The sequence below is a fragment of the Lynx rufus genome, unplaced genomic scaffold, assembly GCF_022079265.1.
Source record: "Lynx rufus isolate CCGP_SWC_20201006 ecotype Redwood Valley unplaced genomic scaffold, mLynRuf1.p SCAF_6, whole genome shotgun sequence".
Classification (NCBI taxonomy): domain Eukaryota; kingdom Metazoa; phylum Chordata; class Mammalia; order Carnivora; family Felidae; genus Lynx; species Lynx rufus.
In genome coordinates, this window is record NW_025814878.1 from 2585495 (window position 1) to 2607444 (window position 21950).

General features: G+C 42.1%; 1 protein-coding gene across 1 annotated transcript in view; it reads right to left on the bottom strand.

Moving 5' to 3' along the window:
• FNDC1 (fibronectin type III domain containing 1) overlaps positions 1 to 21950 on the bottom strand; it is an 80380-nt gene that overhangs the window by 15959 nt on the left and 42471 nt on the right. The window contains exons 11-14 of the mRNA XM_047101970.1: positions 21325 to 21720; positions 6781 to 6849; positions 4798 to 4971; positions 2487 to 2717 (exon numbers count right to left, since the gene is read on the bottom strand). Of these exons, the coding sequence (XP_046957926.1) occupies positions 2487 to 2717; positions 4798 to 4971; positions 6781 to 6849; positions 21325 to 21720 (870 nt within the window). The remainder of the gene's footprint in view (positions 1 to 2486; positions 2718 to 4797; positions 4972 to 6780; positions 6850 to 21324; positions 21721 to 21950) is intronic.

A 21950-nucleotide genomic window follows, 5' to 3' on the forward strand; every position in this document is an offset into this window, starting at 1 on the left:
GTCATATACTATATTACGTGCTGGAGATAAAACAGTGACTCGTTTTATTTCAACCTGAAGGAGGAGCAAGCCAGACACACAGGCAGAATTATATGGTTGTGATGAGAGTCACAAAGGGGCAGTCCATGCATTTGGAGGTGTGTGCAGGCAGAGTCTCCCTGGGGTCATGAAAATGGGGCTGAACACTGAAGGATGGGATGCAGTCAAGGTGCAGGGTAGGAGGTGGGGGGAGGGGCTCAGATAGAGGGAAGACCAGGAAAGATGTTGAAGACCGAGGAACCAGCAGGAGATGGAGTCTCAGAGTGATGGGGGTGGGGACAGCATAAGATGAAGCTGAAGAAGCACAGAAGAGAGAAAATACTCAGTGTCCTTAGGTCACACAGGTTTTTGCTTTTCATTCAAAAGGGAGACACAACCAGACTGTCTTTGATGCCTCTCTCTGGTGCAGAGTAAAATGAATCAGGTATGGGGTGTGGATCGGGTGGTCTAGCCAGCCAGCGACTGTCATATCCAGGTGAGAGGTGGTAACGCTCAGATTACTCAGGTTCATGTGGTAGTTAATGGAGAGAAATGGATGAGTTCAAGAGAAGCCTGGAAGGTAAAACTGATAGGATTGAGTGATGAACTGAATATGGTGGAGAAATTGTAGAAGATTCGAAGACAATCCCAAAGCTTCATGTTTGCAGAAATGGGGTGGGGAGTGGGGTCATTCTCTGACATAGGAGACACAGATGAGCAAGCTGGGTATCAGAAGGATCATGAGTTTGATTTTGGATATGCTGAGTCAGAGATGCTTTGGAAACATCCTGGTTATGACATCAAGTGCCTATTTGATTTTACTGTTTGAAGCTTGAGGACAGGCAGGCCTAGCCTTGAGCTATCAATGAATGATTCATCTCCAAGATGAATTAAAACCACATTCCTGGGTGAGATTCTGGAGGGAGAGAAGTTAGAGGAAAAAAGAAAGGGGACTTGGGGCCAAATCTCGAGAAGTTCCAATATTTACTGTTGGGGCAAAGCAGACAAGCCTGTGAGAGAGACTCAGAAGTTAAGAAAATCAGGTCACAAGTCAAGGAGGTGGAGAAGGGCAACAGCATCGACTGCATCTAAGAGGCAAGCTACCTGTGACTGATTATTTTCACCAGAGCTATTTTGGTGGCATAAATAGAGTGGATTAGAGTCACACAGCTCACCAAGGGGCACACCAGAACCAGAAGCAGGTGTGCTGGGCTCCAAAGCCCTTTCCACACTGTTCCCTGGAGGAATGCATTCTTTGCTTTCTTCAACAAATATAGTGGGAGAACTTGTGAAAGGCTGCTGCTCTCTCCACAGGAGTTCCTCCTCCTCTGATGACAGTGACGGCAAGCCATGTGTGCTCACAGTGACGTTGTACGTAACGATGGCCGGTGCTTGATTCATTTACTGATAAAGAGCTCCAACTATTTTTTCCTTTAGCCTTTTGAGGTCTGTTGCTTTTCCTGCACATTGCAGGGCTGTCATGCACCAAAATGTTCCATGGTTATGAATATAGCAGCAATTGGCACAGCCTTATATTGGAAATGCCCAAGCCCCTATAAATACCTCACCTACATTATTTATGCTAGGGGCATGAGTACCTGGGATTAGGGCACTGAGGTTTGGTTTCAGGTTAGGTGGAGGGTATATGATGATGTGATGACACCGAATTCTCCAGGGAGCTTTGGGATTCATATTAACAAGAGTATGTGGTCCAGAAACATGCCCTCTACAATTCTACAGGCATCGTGTCTGAATTAAGTCCAGAGACAGAGTCTTGATCCCAAGGTTGACTCTCATATGGGGCAGTGCACATTAGGAGGTTTTTCATCACTTGTGCTGCAAGATCTGATCTTACAAATGGCTATGTGGACTCCTTGGCCATTTGCAGGGTTATAGAATTTAGAGACATAACCATATTTTGCATATGAAGAAACTAAAGTCCAAAGAGATTAAGTAGCTATTTCAAGGTCTTGTAATCCATTCTGGGACTAAGATTCAGGACTCTAGACTTCCACCCAGTGCTTTTCATACTACTCAACAAAGTTTTCCTTCTTGCCTATATTTCATCCTTCTTTTTTTTTAATTTTTTTTAACATTTATTCATATTTGAAAGGCGGAGAGAGACAGAGTGCGAATGGGGGAGGGGCAGAGAGAGAGGGAGACACAAAAACAGAAGCAGGCTCCAGGCTCTGAGCTATCAGCACAGAGCCTGATGTGGGGCTCGAACTCACGGACCGCGAGATCATGACCTGAGCCGAAGTCGGCCATTTAACCGACTGAGCCACCCAGGCGCCCCTATTTCATCTTTTTAAAAGGAGGCATTTGCATCCATCCATCCAATCCACCCATCCATCATCCATATGTTCCTCCATCCATCCATCCACTTATCCATCACTTATTCATCCTTTATAGTCTGTATTTTCCACCTACAGATCAATGGGAACACTGAGCATCTTCCTTGGACACACCTGTTATCACATCTCCTGGGGTGGCTTTATCCCAGTCCACAATGACAAATGAGTGGCAGCCTTCCATAGCGACCACGGTGATGTTGCGGGGGGCATGTTGAGGGGGCAGATCACTCTTCCTCATGTCACTTGGAATGAGTTCATCCAGGCTATCCACTTGAAAGTGATCCAGAGCATCAGTCAGAGAGCATGGGGCTGATGGGTCTTTACTTAGGTATGTCACATAAGGAGCTGGAAAAGAAAAGAGACACCCAATTGTATTGTTGAAAGCTTCCCCTAGAGGCAGAAACGTAATGTCTGCTCTATGGAGCCATCACGATTCAGTCTTTCTCGGTGAGACAGAGGCTCCAGACCTGCTAAACTCAGAAACACATGCTTAGCTCTCTTTAATGGATCCGTGCATTTTTATCTTCCAATCTAGTGGTTTCAAAAGATCCTGTTACTCTATGAACGTCAATGACGATGTCTTCAAAGTAATTTTGAAAGATCCCCAAACTGTAATTCAACATAGTATACGTCTGCAGCATTCCGCCATGTGTATGCCCAGACATTTGGAAAGGTCAGAATCGGGCCCAGCTGACACTTAACTGGAGCTCTAGAACTCTCTCAGCACAATTCATTCCCTGGACTGACTTGGAACCAGAAAAAAAAAAAAAATACACTGATCAAGATGTACCGTTTCTAGCCTTCAGTCCTTGTGTGGCCTTCTGTAGAGCTTCAGGGATACCCATGACCACCTGGAATATCTATACAAGGTCAGGCCTGAACAGTCTTTACAACATTACTGCTAAGTACAGTAACAGTAACTCTCATTTATGGACAGGTTCAAGGTTTTTCTACACACGTATCTCAGTGGCTACAAGGGCCCGGGAATAAAGCAGGGCATAGACTGATATCTCATGTTTCATCTGAGCCACTAATGCCAAGAGGGCCCACAAAACAAGGGCCAGACAGGAGACTCTACCTCTAGCCACACCTCTTTATCATACATGCTCTGCAAGAAGACAGAAATGTCAAGGAATTGGAGCTGGAGGTAGGGCTTTATACATGCAAGACTCTCAAGTGCTTTCAGACGACAATTTCTAGTACTTTCTAAATGTTCCACTGCATCTTTTGGTACAGGCCCTCCTTCTTAGTGGCCATTGGGACTAAAAGCAATTTTTAGGTCCTCCATTTTCCAATAATTTGGATAAAATTAGGCCTTGAGAGCTTGTCGATGGATCTAACCAGGAAATTTGGGGGAGTAATCTACTATGCTTTGTAGAGTTACAGACATATGAAAATAGCCAGACAATAGCAAGCCTCTCAGTCTTCAGAAAAGTTCTCTGGAACAGCAAACAACAGTGCTGAAAGCATTTTCGTTTCTGTCGTAGAAGCACAGAGAGGAAGATCGGAACACTTGGTGAACTCAGCCAGGCTGCTTGACGCCATGATCCAGCATTAGCACTTGCCTCAGGAATGCTACCTCAAATTAATATTCTTGCTCTTCAAGCACATGAAGTTTAGACACTCAGTACTACATCTTGGCTGGTGAGAGCCGTTCTCTGCTTATGGCGGAACATTTGTTTTGGAAACAGAAAAGTGTGATATTAGTTTAAGCTGTTGCCTGTCTCCACTTGGTAATATTTTTTTCCACTTAGTAACGTATTAATCTAACTGTCTCGTTAGTGAAGTTCATTAAGGGCATGGGAAAAGAAGACTCCCACAGGGACTGAGGCACAGTTTAGTGAAATAGTATTTCCTCTTGAAATTGTTTAATAGCTGAGAAAGAAGAATAAAGTAAGCGTCTAGAGCCCAAGTCCCTGAGGCTAATGAAAATCACAGGATACAATGGAAGAGAAGGAACTTTGGCTCTGTGGTATTGTAAGAAGAACCAGTAGCTCAATTCAGTAAGATGCTCGTCTTTTACGAAGAACTTAACAAGCAACACATAGGCGAGGCCTAGTGGAAGCCCCGGCTTGGAAATGTTGCTAGAACAAAACTAGTCATGTTCTCTGGTCCTGAAGATGTTTAAAAGTGTTCCTTCCTCTTGGTCTACACGAGGCAGCCTCTCTAAGCTCTACTCTATTGGATACTGAACTTTCTCCTGCACACTTCCCTCTCCTGACTTCTGCAGAAACCAAGTTAACGTGTATCCAAGCAGGACTGACTCACTGAATCACCCCCAAATGGAAACTTCCCTCTGGGAAAGTTTCTGCTCCAAATGGGCTGCCTTGACCAGGCCAAGAAATTAGTTATGCTCTTCCTCAAAGTAAAAAAAAAAAAAAAAGTTAAAACCCCATGTTTCTCTGATTAAGGAGGTTCTATTTACCAACAAATCGTTTCTTTCCAGCCAGATCAAACTCTTCTCCAGGAAAGGAGCTAATGGAGCCTTCTGTCGGGATGACCTCAGGGGCCGCAGCCGTGGTGGGAGGCCTGGTGGTGGGAGGCCTGCTGGTGGGAGGCCTGCTGGTGGTCGGTGGGCTCGAGGTCTCAACTTCATAATCTGAAATGATATGAAGGCTTTGCAGTTGGGAACTTCCAGAAAAGGGGCACCATGAGTGGCCAAGGGACACCTTCTTAACATTCAACTTGAGACTAAAACACTCATGCACACACCCAAAAATAAATGCTATGCCTGAACATAATTTGTTCCCAATGAAACAGTTATTCCTCCCATTTCAGTCCCCTTGGAAAAGCAGCTGCAGATGAAAGAAAGGAAGAGGAAAAGGAAATATATATGAGCAGAAAAATGAGATTTTAGGATCAGAGCTGGACAGAACCTTAGAATTCATCTGGTTTAGCATGCTCCTGTAACTGTCCCTGGCCATTCTCTGCCTAAGTAATTTTCTCTTTTAGAGTCATAGAAGATTCACATTAGACAATAAACTTGACTTTTTAGAAATTTAGAAATTTAGTCCTTCTGTGAATGGACTTTTTTTTTCTGGGGAGGAGGTGGGATTAATCCTTTAACATTCATTTGTTGTTGTTGTTGTTGTTGTGTATTTGAGAGAAAGACCACGCAAGTGGGGGAGGGGCAAAGAGAAAGAGAGAATCCCAAGCAGGCTCCTCACTGTCAACACAGAGCCCAGTGAGGGACTCAAACTCATGAACTGTGAGACCCTGACCTGAGCCAAAGAAAGAGTTGGACACTTAACCAACTGAGCCACGCAGGCACCCCTGATCCTTTAACTTAAAAAAGAAAACGCTGCTTCCTTTCCACCGCTCAAATAAGAAAGGAGTTTAGTGTTTTCAAAGGTGCTAAGAAACTTTTCTTTTTTCTCTGACATTTGTTTTTTTTTTTCTTTCTTTTTGTTTTTTAAACTGTGGGATGAGGGGCACCTGGGTGGCGCAGTCGGTTAAGCGTCCGACTTCAGCCAGGTCACGATCTCGCGGTCCGTGAGTTCGAGCCCCGCGTCGGGCTCTGGGCTGATGGCTCAGAGCCTGGAGCCTGTTTCCGATTCTGTGTCTCCCTCTCTCTCTGCCCCTCCCCCATTCATGCTCTGTCTCTCTCTGTCCCAAAAATAAATAAACGCTGAAAAAAAAAATTTAAAAAAAACTGTGGGATGAAACCACTATATCAAACTTTATTATGACTGCATCAAAGGTGACATTATTGTCTCATTGGTGGTTTAAGGCCACTGGAGCTACAGATAACAGCAGGCAAAGGAGCACAAAAGCGAGAACATCCTGAGTGTCAAAGGCCAGCACTAGGATGGGAACAAGATGCCCACAAGAAGTTTTTGCACTGCTGTGGCAACTTATAAAATACACAGAACCGTCACAGGGTCATAAAGGAATAAGAGCCCTCGTTACTTTTATGGAACGACTGTTCCAGACTCTATCCAAGGTATTTTGCATTCTTCTTCTTATGAGATTACCCTTACTTGAAAGGGTTCTGTGATAAAAAATCAACACCTCTATAGCACTGCATCTTTTACATAATTAGAAAAGAAGAGAAAAGGGGGAAATGAGAGGAGCTAAGAGAGGAAGCAGAGTTGTGGGTTAAACCAAGTGGGTTCACAAATTGTGGCCGAAGGAGAGGCCCAGACAAGCAGCTCCAGAATTCCTGGGGGGTGGGAGACAATGGGGGGCACAGGGGCTTGTCTGGAGGCTGTATTCACATATGAAGCACACTGTTCTTCTTTGGATCAAATACGAATGGGGGGCTCACTTGGAAGCTGGGGTAAAACCACCTTCCCGAGCACTGCCATGCAGCTCAGAGTCTGAAGGAAACTCAAAATTGAGATCATCCACTCAGTAATTAAAAGGAGAGAAATTATCCAAATCCAATCTATCTAAAACCAGTTAGTACCTTCGTCATAGATAACATACGCCTCTTCTGTGGGTATCGCTGTGTCAGTCTCCAATCCTGAGAAATCATCTAGTGAAGAAAGAGGAGAAAGGTTTCCTCTCTGCAGCTTGGAATCATGTCCAGGGCCCAGGGGGTCAGTCACCAGGCCAGGGCCGCTCAGCTTTCTCAGACGGGAGAGCATTAGAATGCTGACACCCAGAAATCCTCTCCTTCACACTCGGACAGGGGTGCTCAGAACGCCCCCTAGGGGTCAGAGGAAAGCCGCCTGCTCCAGCACGCTGGCTCTCCAACACAAAGCGCTTTCTGACCTTGCTTCCGCACACAGTGCCCACTCTCCAGCCTGCCCAGGCAGCTCTCAGGAGGCTGCGGGTAGGGCCCTGGCCCAGCAGGTCACAGGCCTGAGAACAGGCGTTCTCAGAAAGCGGAAGAGTGGGAGATTGGTGCTCAGGATGGCAACAAAAATCACCCCATCTGCGAACTCCCTCGTTCATCACGCCTTCATTCTCTCCAACCCGATTTTGCCACGCTCACATGTTTCGGAAGCAGGGTGATTTCCTGCCTCTCCTCCATTCTACCTTGGCAAACCACACCAATGTGAGTTCCCTATGTTTCACTGCTTCCCTTCTAACCTCCCCCCAGTCTCTGGTGGGGAGCCCACAATCCAGGGCCTGTGAGATTCCCCGGTACCTGCTTTACCATTGAGGTGGTGACCCTTGGTGTGTTCTGATGGGGCCAATGAATGTCAGCAGGACAGAAATTGTAAATTACCATCCACCCTTCAGGGGTCAGGACTGTCATTTCAAGAACAACTATTAAGACCTAATTTTTCCTTAGGTCATTCCAATGTCAATATTCTTGGATCCAAGAGGAATTACTTCTGGGTTGGTTCAAATCAGACAGTTTTCAAGTTCACATCACCCAGTTTGGGCCCATCTTGCCATTGTTTCTTTTGGTACCACTTTTCTTTTCTGTGTCAATTTAACTTTTAAGAACATAGTCTTGTTTCTCCTCATTATTGGTTCAGTTGTGTTTCTTCCATTTTAATCTTTAGCCAGATCAAAAATGAATAAACTGTATAATTTTTGCATCCCAGAGTAAAGAAGAAAAGGGGAAAGTACAGCATTTCCTTGCTGGATTCTCACTGTTAAGTGGAATTCTCGAGGCGCTAAAATATTGCATTATGTGCCGCAGGCCACAGAAATGATGCCTTTTACCTGCAAACTGGGATCACTTCTTGAATGAGTGTCAATTCAGTCTTCTGGCAAGAGTAAACATCCTACTGAGTGATTCAGTGCTCTTTTTTTTCCCCCTTAAGATCAAATAAAGCCAGGCATAATTTTCCTAAAATAGCACCATCTTGGTTCCAAGTAATGGAAACTTCCAGATGTCAGTGTATTTAAAAAAAAAACAAAACTGACCATCAGGATTTGTCCCACCTGATTGCCATTTGGAAGCATTTGGAACTACATAAAACTAGATGCTTTGTAAGTCAACTCGGCATCAATATCAAAAGCTTCCACCTCTTCACATAAAAGAGCTACAACTGCCAGCCGCCAGCACGGTGGTATGGTTCATTCTCTTGAGTAGTTCATCCAAATGGTCATGAAGAAAACACGAGTGCAAGATGTCACCAAAGAATTAGGGCCTCAGCTCCAAAGATATTTAACAAAACTATTAAAAAATTCTGAGTAGAAATTTCGAGAAAAGGTAAAAGCTATTTGAAAACCAACAATATTTGTAAATTGCACAGTTGGTCCAGATCAAGTGAATTTCCAACTATTCTCCTTATGTTTTCTGTCCTGAGAGTGAGGTGTGGGAGGGTGGAACAGCTTTCCATAATGACTGATGTTTTTCTGAAACATGCCCCAAGATCATGTTACAAGTGACTGAAGATGTTCAGTTGGCTCAACATTTCCATACACGCATGATATCATCTGATCCACTGTAGAAATGGAACCTGAAAAACAAAGATCACTGGCTTTTACTTCTCAGTTAGTAAAACAGAGAATGCCTATAGCTTAAGATATTGTTTAGACAGACCGACCAAACATGAATAATTAGACACCATGAAGAATGTGAGATGAGGCAGAAGACATTGCCTGCACTGCAAGGAGTTTATTCTCTAATGGGAGAGTCATATCAAGCAAAAAAAAAAGTGTCTGTGTGTGTGTCTGTGTGTCTGTGTGTGTGTCTGTGTGGGGGTGTGTGCGCATGCAAGTATGGAGAGAGAGAGAAGAGTAATAGCAACAAAACACTGCAAATGAACATATAACATGCATTTGTGCTTCCACGAATATACATACACACACATATGGCATCCATAACAAATAAGGAAGTACTTAAACACTGCTTCAGTTATTGGAATGATTGAATGACACCAGGTTATTCCTACTATTTTTAAGCAGTATTTTAAAGGAAAAGGGTGCATGATTTAACTAGGGCAGTCAAGACTTTGGGATTGGAAAAGATGATTTAAAAAAAATTTTTTTAATGTTTATTTTTGAGAGAGAGAAACAGAGCCAGAGTGGGCGAGGGGCAGAGAGAGAGGGAGATATAGAATCTGAAACAGGCTCCAGGCTCTGAGCTGTCAGCACAGAGCCCGACGCGGGGCGAGATCATGACCTGAGCCGAATTTGGCTTAACCGACTGAGCCACCCAGGGGCCCCCGGAAAAGATGATTTGAAAATTAAAGGGCTAAAAACAAAATTTTTGGACTTTTCCAGCAGAATGTGATAACAAATGGTCACTGGGTGGAGGGTATGAAGTGGGGGTCTTGAAGGAAGGTATTCATTCAGTGATCACTAACGCAGGTGATCATAAGCACTACAAGAGTGAGCATTTCAGGCTACCAGGCTGCAAAATGCCATGACCAAAATATTGTTTGCTAAATACTGGATGTGTGCACATGAAGCCCCAGTGCTTATGAATGTTCATTATGGACGGCACTAAATACCACAAAAGAGAAGATGCATGAGAAAAACAGAAACTTGAGAGCCAAATAAGAGGCAGGGAGACAGGATACAGGTGGTTCTGCAGTTCATTTGTGAAGGGGAGCCCTGGGACTGTCCCTCAGCTGACATCAGAGTCTCTTACTGAAAGCATCTCTCTGCTCTCAGTGTCTTTACAACATTTACAGAACAAATATCAAGGCTACTACAAGGTGTTACACCAAAAAATGACAAACTTCATTGCATTTCATCTATAATGCATAGAATTTTCCAGAGTGATTGTGACCATCTTTCAAATTACAAGCCATCTTTAGAAGCTAATCCCCACCCAAGATGCTTGCTCCTATGCCTCTCTCCAGCATTGGCCCTGACAAGTTTCATTCCAATGATGAATGAAGCAGGGACTATGCTTGGTATCCCCAGGCAAGTGGAGGCTGGTGGAAGGAAGCCCAATAAAGAATAACAATTTGAATATGGGCCAACAGGGCCAGCCTATAGATGGACAGAATGAAGCAAATATAAGACGTGTGATGAAGGGAAGAGGCAGATGATGGCAGAGAAGGAGGGCCCTAGGCTTATCTCATGACTACAACTAGATAACTATCAAATCATTCTAAAAACCCCAGAAATCGACCTGAAGACTGGCAGAACCAACTCCACAGCTAAAGAGAGAGAAGAGGCCACATTGAAGAAGGTAGAAAGTGCAGAGATGCAGCTTGGGAGAGAAACAGATAATGGCTACTATGGTGGAGAGGGAACCGTGGTTGTGGAGAAGGATAAGAGACAGACTAGCACACAGGGGAGTGCATGGAAAAATGAATCTTCATGGCAATTGCCTTGCAAAGAAAGAGAGCAGCAAAATTTCATGACTTCTGGAAACCAGCATGGCTTAAAGCCTGGAGGTATTTTTTTTAAGTTTATTTATTTTTGAGAGAGAGAATGGGGAAGGGGCAGAGAGGGGGGGGTATGGAGGATCTGAAGCAGGCTCTGCACTGACAGTAGAGAGTCTGATGTGGAGCTCGAACTCATGAACCATGATATCATGACCTGAGCCAAAGGTAGATGCTTAACTGACTGAGCCACCCAGGTGCCCCTTAAAGCCTGGAGTTTTAGAGGTCAGTAGGCTTGACTCTGAGATACCTCGGAGGACACTGAAACTGTTCCTGTAGAGAAGGCTAGACAAACAGTCCATGGACATACAGCATGAAAACAGTGATCTGAAAAGCACCTGAAGCACACAATGAGGAGGTTATTCACTCATCTCAGAGCACATCCCAGAAAGACAGCATTCACAAAGAGACCCCTCCAGGAACAAAGGAACTGGCAGGTGCCATTTTCCTTCCCCAACCCTCAGCATAAGCACAGGCCCACCTGTAGGAAGCAGCACAGTGTAGACACTGGCTACTTAACTTGCTTATGCCAAGCCCTGCCACCCACACTCTGGAAGAACTGCCCTTCCCAGTCACAACTGCCTCAGTCCTAGCATGGTGGCCCCCTCCACCAGAAGACCAACCCAAACCCCTGCCAACATCACATCTCCTGACCCAGGAGTTTTGCAGGGACTTAATTCTACAGCAGTGGTGACAGGTCTCATTTCACAAGCAGACCAGAGCACACCTAGTCAAAACTCACCACATTCAGGCCAGGGACCAAACACTGCCCACAACAGGTGGAGAGAGCCACTGCAGATGGCTGGCCTGATGGATAAAGTGGCCAGGAAGCAACAACAGAGAACATGCAGCCCACATTGGAGATACTCCCAGAAGTGCCAGACCCTGGGGAATAGGGAACACTGCACTAAAGGCACTACAGGAACTCTTCTTCATAAAGCCATTACCCTTAAGAACAGGAAATGTAGCTGACTTTCCTAACACAGAGAAATAGGCAGAGAGACTAAGACAAAATGAGAAGGCAGAGTAATTAGTCCCAAATGAAAGAACAGAACAAGGCTACAGTTGGAGATTTAAGCAAAACAGATATAAGTAACATGCCTGATGGAATATTTAAAGCAGTGATCAAAAGGATATTCATTGGACTTGAGAAAGAGTGGAAGACACGAGTGAGACCATTAATACAGAGATAAGGATCACAGAAATAAAGAGCTTGTTAAATGAAATGACAGACATGCTCCATGGAATGAACAGCAGACTGGAAGAAGCAGAGAAATGAATTAATAACCTAGAAAACAGAGTAATGGAAAACAATCAAGCTGAACAAAAGATGAAAAAAATAATTACGCAAAATGAGAAAAGATTTAGATAACTCAGTGACTCCATCAAATGTAATAACATTTGTATTACAGGAGTCCCAGAAGAAAAAAGAGAAAAAAGGGGACAGAGAATTTATTTGAAGAAATAATAGTTGAAAACTTCCCTAATCTGGGGAAGGAAACAGTAATTCAGATCCAGGAGACACAGAGAAACCACCACCCCCAACAAAATCCACAAAACAGATCCACACCTAGACATCTTGTATTTAAACTGGCAAAACATGGTGATAACAAAAAAATATTAAAATCGGCAATAGAAAAGAAGACAGTTACATACAAAGGAAACCCCATAAGGTTATCAGAAGACTTTTCAGCAGAAACTTTCCAAGCCAGAAACAGGTAGCATGATATATTCAAAGTGCTGAGTAGGGAAAGCCTGCAGCCAAGAATGCTCGATCCAGCAAGGCTATCATTCGGAATAGAGGAGAGATAAAGGGTTTCCCAGACTGGGGTGCCTGGGCGGCTCAGTCGGTTGAATGTCCAACTCTTGATTTTGGCTCACGTCATAATCCCAGAGTCTGGGATCAAGCCCCACGTCAGAGCTCAAGTCTAGAGTCTGCTTGAGATTCTCTCTCTCTCTATCTCTCTGTCCCTCTCCCCTGCTTGCATTCTCTAAAATAAATAAAATGAAATAAAATAATTTTCCCAGAAAAACAAAAACTAAAGGAGCTCATGACCACTAAATCAGCCCTTCATGAAATATTAAAGGGGACTCTTTGAGTGGAAAGGAAAGACCAAAAATGACAGTATGAAGGTAGGAAATGCAAATGCAGTAAAAATGAATATTTCTATAAAAACATAAGTCAAGGAACTTACAAAATAAAAAGATGTAAAATATTACACCATATACCTAAAATGTAGGGAGGAGAGGAGTAAAGAATGGATTTGAACTTAAATGACTATCCACTAAATATAAACTGCTCTATCCAGAAGATGTTCTATACAAACCTAATGGTAACCACAAGTCAAAAGCCACTAATAAATATGCAAAGAATAAAGAGAAAGAAATCCAAATATATCACTAAAGAAAGCCAGCAAACCATGAAAGAGAGAAAGAAAAGAAAGGATCAGAGAAAATCTTCAAAAACAATCACAAAGCAAGTAATAAAATGGCAATAAGTACATATCTATCAATAATTACTTTGAATGGAAAGGGACTAAATGCTGCAATCAAACGACATAGGGTGACAGAATGGATAAAGAACAAGACCTACCTGTATTCTGCCTACAAGAGATTCATTTTTAGACCTAAAGATACCTGCACATTGAAAGTGAGGAGATGGAGAAATATTTATCATGCAAATGGATATCAAAAGAAAGTCAGAGAAATAAAACTTGTATCAGACAATATAAACTTTTTTTAAAGTTTCTTTATTTATTTTTAGAGAAAGAGAAAGATGCAGGGAGAGAAAGGGAGAGAGACAATTCCAAGCAGGCTTTGTGCTGTCAGCATAGAGTCCGATGTGGAGCTCGATCTCACAAACCATGAGATCACGATCTGAGCCAAAATCAGGAGTCAGATGCTTAACCAACTGAGCCACCCAGGCACCCCAGACAAAATGGACTTTAAAACAAAGACTGTGACAAGAAAAAAAGAAGGAGACTACATAATAATAAAAGCAACAATCCAACAAGAAGATAAAATAATTAGAAACAGTTATGCAACCAACTTGGAAGAACCCAAATACATAAAGCAGTTCATACCAGAACTGGTAAAAATAAAATAATAGTAGAGGCCTTTAACACCTCACTGACATCATTGGACAGATCATCTAAACAGAAAATCAACAAGGAAACAAATGGCTTGGAATGATACACTGGATCAGATGGATTTAACAGGTATATTCAGAACACCTCATCCTAAAATAGCAGAATACATATTATTTTCAAGTGCACATGTAATACTCTCCAGAATAGATGACATACTGGGTCACAAGTCTCAACAAATTCAAGAAGATTGAAGTCATACTATGCATTTTTTTCTGACCACAACACTGTGAACCTAGAAGTCAACCACAAAGAAAAAAATTCTAGAAAGACCACAAACCACAAATACATGGAGGTTAAATAACATGTTACTAAACAATGAAGGAGTCAACCAGGAAATAAAAGAAGAAATTTTAAAAGTACATGGAAAGAAACGAAAACACACACACACACATCCCACAATGGTTCAAAACCTTTGGAATGCAGCAAAACCTGTTCTAAGAGTGAAGTTTATAGCAATACAGGCCTATATCAAAAAGCAGGAAAAAAAATCTCAAATAAACAACCTAACCTTACACTTAAAGGAGCTAGAAAAAGAAGAACAAACAAAACCCAAAATAATAGAAGGAAGGAAATAATACAGGTTACACAGAAATAATGAAATAGAAAGTAAAAAAACAGCAGAACAGATCAATGAAACCAGAGACTGGCTCTTTGAAAAGATCAACACAATTGATAAACTTTTAGTTAGACTAATAAAAAAAAAAAGAAAAAAAAAGAAAAGAAAAAAGAGAGAGGACTGAAACAAAATCAAAAATGAAAGAGGAGAAATAACAATTGATGTCACAGAAATACAGAAATATAAAAAAGGATTATAAGAGAATATTATGAAAAATTATATGCCAACAAATTGGACAACCTAGGACAAATGGATAAATTCCTGAAACATAACTTCCCAAAACTGAATCAGGAAGAAAGAGAAAATTTGAACAGACTAATTACCAGCAAGGACATTGAATCAGTAATCAAAAAACTCCCAACAAACAAAAGTCTGGGACCAGATTGCTTCACAAGAGAATTCTACCAAACATTTACAGAAGACTTAATACCTATTCTTCTCAAACTATTCCAAAAAAATAGAAGATGAAAGAAAACTCCAAATTCATGCTATGAGGCCAGCTTTACCCTTATACCAAAAAGAGATAAAGACACCGCACACACATATACAAAAGAAAACTACAGGCCAATATCTCTGATGAACATAGATGCGAAAATCCTCATCAAAATATTAGCAAACCAAATCCAATAATACATTAAAAAAAATCAGGCACCATGATTAAATGAGATTTATTCCTGGAATGCAAGGGTGGTTCAACATTTGCATATTCATCAGCATGATACATCACATCAAGAAGAGAAAGGATAAAAACCATATGATCACTTCAATAGATGCAGAAAAAGCATTGACAAAGTACATCCATTCATGATAAAAACCCTCAACAAAGTCAGTTTAGAGGGAACATACTTCAACATGATAAAGGCCATATATGAAAAACCCACAGTTAATATCATCTTTGATGGGGGAAAAAATGACAGCTTTCCCCCTAAAATCAGGAACAAGACAAGGATGTCCACTCTCACCACTTTATTTCATTTCATTTCATTTCATTTCATTTCATTTCATTTCATTTCATTTCATTTCAAATATTTATTTACTTTGAGAGAGAGAGAGTGTGTCAAGTTGGAGAGGGGCAGGGAGACAGGGAGAGAGAGTCCCAAGCAGGCTCTGCACTGTCAGTGCAGGGCTCAATCCAGGGTTCGATCTCACAATCTGCGAGATCATGACCTGAGGTGAGATCAAGAGATGTACACTTAACTGACTGAGCCACCCAGGCGCCGCTCACCTTTATTCAACATAGTACTGGAAGTCCTAGCCACAGCAAACAGACAAGAAAAAGAAATAGCAGGCATCCAAACTGGTAAGGAAGAAGTAAAACTTTCACTATTTGCAGATGACATGATACTCTATATAGAAAACCCAAAAGGCTCTGCCCCAAAATTGCTAGAACTGATAAGTGAACTCAGTGAAGTCAAAGGGTACAAAATCAACATATAGAAATCTGCTGTATTTCTATACACCAATAATGAAGCAGCAGAATGAGAAATTAAGGAATCAATCCCATTTACAATTGCAACAAAAATATAAGATACCTAGGAATAAGCCTAACCAAAGAGGTGAAAGACCTGTACCCTGAAAAGTATAAAACACTGATGAAAGAAATTGAAGATGACCCAAAAAATGGAAAGACATTCCATCCATGCTCATGGGTTGGAAGAACAAGTATTGTTAAAATGTCTACACTATCCAAAGCAATCTACAGATTTAATACAATCCCTACCAAAATAACAACAGAATTTTTCACAGAACTAGACAAACCTAAAATTTGTATGGAACCACAAAATATCCTGAATAACCAAAGCACTCTTGAAAAAGAAAAACAAAGCTAGAGGCATCACAATTCTGGACTTCACAGCTGTTGTAATCAAGACAGTATGGTACTGGCACAAAAATAGACACATAGACCAATAGAGCAGAATAGAAAATTCAGAAAGAAACCCACCATTATATGGTCAGTTAATCTTTGACAAAGCAGGAAAGAATATCCAATGAGAAAAAGGCAGTCTCTTCAACAAATGGGTTGGAAAAACTGAACAGCAATATGAAAAAGAATGAAACTGGATCATTTTCTTACACTGTACATAAAAGTAAATTCATTAGGGGTTAAGGACCTAAATGTGAGACCTGAAAGCATAAATATCCTAGAAAAGAGCACAGGCAGTAATTTTTCTGACATCGGCCATAACAACTTTTTCTAGAGAGGTCTCCTGAGTCAAGGGAAACAAGAGCAAAAATAAATTATTGGGACTACATCAAAATAAAAAGCTTCTGCACAGCAAAGGAAACAATCAACAAAACTACAAGATAACCTACTGAGTAGGAGAGGATATCTGCAAATGACATATCCCTTTATAGGGTTAGTATCCAAAATATATAAAGAATTTATACAATTTGACACACATAAAAACAAATAGTCCAATTAAAAATGGGCAGAGGACATGAACAGACATTTTCCCAAAGAAGACATCCAGATGGCCAACAGACACATAAAAAGATGCTCATCATCACTTATCATCAGGGAAATGCAAATTGAATCCACATGAGGTATCATCTCACAGCTGTCAGAACGACTAAAATCAAAAACACAAGAGACAACAGGTGTGGTGAGGATGTGGAGAAAAAGAAACCCTCGTGCACTGTTGTTGGAAATGCAAATTAGCACAGCCACTGTGGAAACAGTATGGAGGCTCCTCAAAAAGTTAAAAAGAGAACTAGCCTATGATCCTGCAAGTACACTACTGGGTATTTACCCCGAGAACACAAAAACACTAATTCAAAGGGATACATGCACCCCTTATGTCTATAGCAGCATTATTTACAACAGGCAAGATATGGAAGCAGCCGGGTTATCCACTGACTGATGAATGGATAAAGAAGATGTGGTATAGATATACAATGGAATACTATTCAGCCATAAAAAAGAATGAAATCTTGCCATTTGCGATGACATGGATGGAACCAGAGAGTATAACGCTAAGTGAAATAAGTCATTCAGAGAATGACAAATACCACATGATTTCACTCATATGAGCAATTTAAGAAACAAAACAAACAAGCAAAGCGGGGTGGGGGGAGAGAGACAGAGAAAGAGAGAGACAAACCAAGAGACAGACTCTTGTCTATAGAAAACAAACTGATGGCAACCAGACGGGAGGTGGGTGCAGGGGAAGGAGGAAATCGGCTATGGGGATTAAGGAGTGCACTTGCTGTGTTGAGCACCGGGTGATTAAAATAAAAACTTTAAAGGAAAAGGAAGTGTGATGGAGGAATAATGAGTGGGCAGTGAGACCTGGCAGTGGAGATCAAAGGGCAAAATAAGTCAGAGGAGACACCAAGGCTTAGGCCTGGAGAGCTCTCTGGGTTACTGCCAAACAATCTTTAGCTTGTCCTGGTTTATTTTGTAAATGAACAATTTGGTTTTCTTTCTTTATTTCTTTTATGTTTATTTATTTTTGAGAGAGAGAGAGAGAAAGGGAGAAAGAGAGAGACCATGTGAGTGGGGGAGGGGCAGAAAGAGGGAGACACAGGATCCGAAGCTGAGCTGTCAGCCCAGAGCCCGACGCGGGGCTCGAACTCACAAACTATGAGATCATGACCTGAGCTAAAGTCGGCTGCTTAACCAACTGAGCCACCCAGGCGCCCCACAACTTGGTTTTCTGACAAGAGAGTGAGTTGTTTCTACCTGCTGTCATTTCCATTATATTGTGAGCTTTTCAGAGGCAGAGGCATGTCACCTACTTTTCTGTTATCTCCCAAGACACCTGATCCACATGCAGATGATTAGTGATCATCTGCTAATTTTATTTTATTTGATAAAATTATGAATGAAACCAGAATAACAAAACAAGAGCTACTCTATCGCTTTTTAGTTTACCGCAAGGGTTTTCTCAAAATGATGTCACCTGCCAAAATGATAAAGACAAAACATCTATCAAATGAATGTACTCAATTCTAAATCAGGGCTGATCTAGACCCAAAAGTTAATCATGCTGGCCTTCACTTTCAGAACCTATCATTGGAAAGTATAAAAACCCCACCATGTCGGTATCATTAGTTATTAGGGACTGTAAATCAAAACCACCAGGAGGTACCACTTTGCGCCCATTAGGATGGTGAGAATGAAAAGGACAGACAATAACAAGTGTTGGTGAAGGTGTGGAGAAATCAGAAGCCTCATACCCTGCTGCTGGGAATGTAAAATGATGCAGCCACTATGGAAAACAGTTTAGCAGTTCCTCAAAAACATAAATACAGAGTTCCCATTGGACACAGCAAGTCTCTTACCTATACCCCAGAGAACTGAACACAGGTGTTAAAAAAAAAATTGTACACGATGTTCATGGCAGCATTATTCATAATAGCCAAAAGGTGAAAACAACCCAGATGTCCATTGACCAGTAAATGGATAAAATGTGGTTTATCCACACAATGGAATACTGATCAGCAGTCAAAGAAATAAAGTACAGATATATTCTGCAACATGGATGAAACTTGAATACAAATCATGCTAAGTGAGAGAAGCTAGACACAACGGCCACATATTGGATTCCATTTCTATGAAATGTCCAGAATAGACAAACCCATAGAGACCGAAAGTGGATTCGTGGTTTCCCAGGGGTTAGAAGGAGGGGGGAGCGAGGAGTGATGGCTAATGGGTATGGAATTTCTTTTGGGGTGATGGAAATGTTCTAGAATTTGATAGTGGTGATGGTTGCACAACCCTGTATACTAAAAACCACTAAACTATACAGTTTAGAAGGGTAAACTTTATGGTATGTGAGTTATATCTCAAGAAAGCTATAATTTTAAAATTTTTAAATGAAAATAACTATGATTAGAATTAATACGAGGAAGAAAATAAAGCTGTCAGTGGAGCAGTCTAAATAAAAAAGGAAGGTCAACCATACAGGAAAAATTTTTAAATAATAATTATAGTACATTTTAACATTATATAAAGATTACATGTTGCTTTCCCTAAATTTAGTTTTTTCAAAGACCTTGTATTGATTTGTACTTATTTTGAAAATGCTGTCTAAAGGCCAATTATAATTAACACTTGGATACTAATTCGGCCTGGGCTAGGGACACAGAAGGATGACATAAATGAAGTAAAAAACATACACATACATCATTATTTGCAAAAGAAGAAGGGGAAGGAGGGGAAGGAGGGGAAGGAGGGGAGATGAGGGGAAGGAAGGGGAGGAGGGGGAGGAGGGGAAGGAGGAAGAGGAAGAAGAGGAGGAAGAGGAGGAGGAGGAGGAGGAGGAGGAGGAACAAAAATACCATGAAAAACTGACTTCAAGCCAAATAAAAGTCCAAAAATCCAAAGTAAATGAAATGAATATGCTACAAGCCCTCTGTAAAAGTAGACAAAAGAAAATGCAAATATTCATTAAAATGGTAGTAATTCAAATCCAAAATAGTCACTCTTCTGGTTGCAAACAATTATTAAGTAAATATCTGTTCCAATTATACCTCAATTAAATAAACATGTCTGAGGCGCCTGGGTGGCTCAGTTGGTTAAGCCTTTGACTTCGGCTCAGGTCATGATCTCACAGTTTGTGAGTTCGAGCCCCGCATCAGGCTCTGTGCTGATGGCTCAGAGCCTGGAACCGGCTTCAGATTCTGTGTCTCCTTCTCTCCCTGCCCCTCCCCTACTCACACTCTGTCTCTCAAAATTAAATAAACACTAAAAAAATGTTTTTAAATAAAAAATACAAAAATGAATGCACCAATGTATGCAGAAGTAAAAGCTCAAGGGAAGTACGTAATATTTTCATACCAGAAATCCAAAGGTAAATTCCAATTCGTGGTCACTGGGTTAAATGATAGTGTGCAAATCTTCCCAACAGCCCTCTTCCTCAGCATGTTTCCTTGTTCTTTGGTGTGAATTTTTAGATGTGTCCAATGTTGCTGTGTATTTGGAGCGTTTCTGTGCGAAGACCGACTTCAAACAGAATTCCCATTTTGAATACAGCGTTCAAGTTCAAGTTGATTGGGCTTATCATGGTCAACAAGGCTGTGCAAAAGACCGGGCATGCAAAATGATTCCTGAAATGAAGCGCCTTCACTCTGCATCAGCTTAAAAAGACATGTTTTACAGCCTACATTGCGATTCATCTCAACCTAAGGGAAAGAGGATGAGTTTGCTTCCTCCGAGCCTGACACAAATGCAGGATGACCTCTCGCGAAGCAGCCTGAGCAGGGACTGAGCGGAAAAGATGATGACTCTGCAGCTCCCCTGAGACCAGACCGAAGAGTCCTTGCTTCAGGGGGAATGGGCCCCTCTCAGCAGGCAGACACTCCAGGGGCAGAGGACAGTCCTGACTGGGTGTCCCCCAGCCGCGGAAATGACACAGCCCTACCCAGCGGACAGCAGTCCTACCCTGCAGCCACCAGAGCCCAGCTACTCAAGGATCAGCATTTTCCAAAGGGAGCGCTGATCAAGAAAGTGTTCAGCTGGCAAATGTGCTCAGGACACTACTCTTCTTGGAAACTCACAATGAGGCTATTCAGTGATCTGAACAATCCAACCATAAGAGATCATTAACCTAGTTTAAATCACATAGCTAATCACAGAACCTTTTCATTACAAAAATACAGCAGGTGCGGATCTACGACGATCCGGTAATAGCCACTTGGGGAAACGCTAGTCCACACTCGTCATGTTCCATGTTTTAGCTACATTTTTGACTTGGGTTGTGATAGGGTTGCCAGGCAAATCATTATTCATATTAAGTATGTCCCATGCCGTACGTTTCTTTGCTAAATCTGGCAGCCCCAGTTGAGACACGGTGTCCTGAGCAAACCCCGTGGGACTAGAGATGCCTCTACTCACCATTCCACGGTGACCTACTTACCCCTCCCTGCAGCCTCTGTGACTCTACTCTCAAACGCAGCATGCTAGTTACGTGGGCCACCGTTACAACGAAGGCCGTTACCTTCTTCGGGGTGGCACTCTGGGACCCCGCTGGAGCCCATTATGAGGTTGCCATCTTCATCGTGCCGCTCCAGGGTCCCAGGGGGACAGGTGGGAACAGGGGTGGTGGGTTCAGGGGTGGTGGTTGTCTGCGTAGTGGTTCGAATCGTGGTCGTTGGACGTGTGGTGGTGGTCGTGCGGCGGGTGGTGGTGGTCGTGGGTCTTGGGGTTGTCGTGGTGGGTGGTGTGGTTGTGGCGGGGGCACGGGTGGTTGTTTTCACAACCTCCAAGCCCACCAGGGGCTTCCCTCCAAGACTCAGAATGGGTTTATCCTGGGCACTGGCCAGAGGTTTGCCATGCCGCCCCTGCCCGAAGAGGGGAAGGCCATCAGGGCTCACCACAGGCGTCCCTCCCAGATCTGAAACAAAACCGAACCAAAGCCGTGCAACAAGATGAAATAATCCAGAGGAAGTAAAAAATAAACGCAGAGTGTCTTCTCAAACTTATGTATTTGTGTATTTTAAACAGTAAAAAGCAAAGGAAGGAATAAAAGAATATTAACAGAGGTAGCAATGTCTGCCGTTATCCAGAGATTTCTGGGCTTATTATATTGCCCATTACTCTGTATTACCTTATTAAATATGTAAA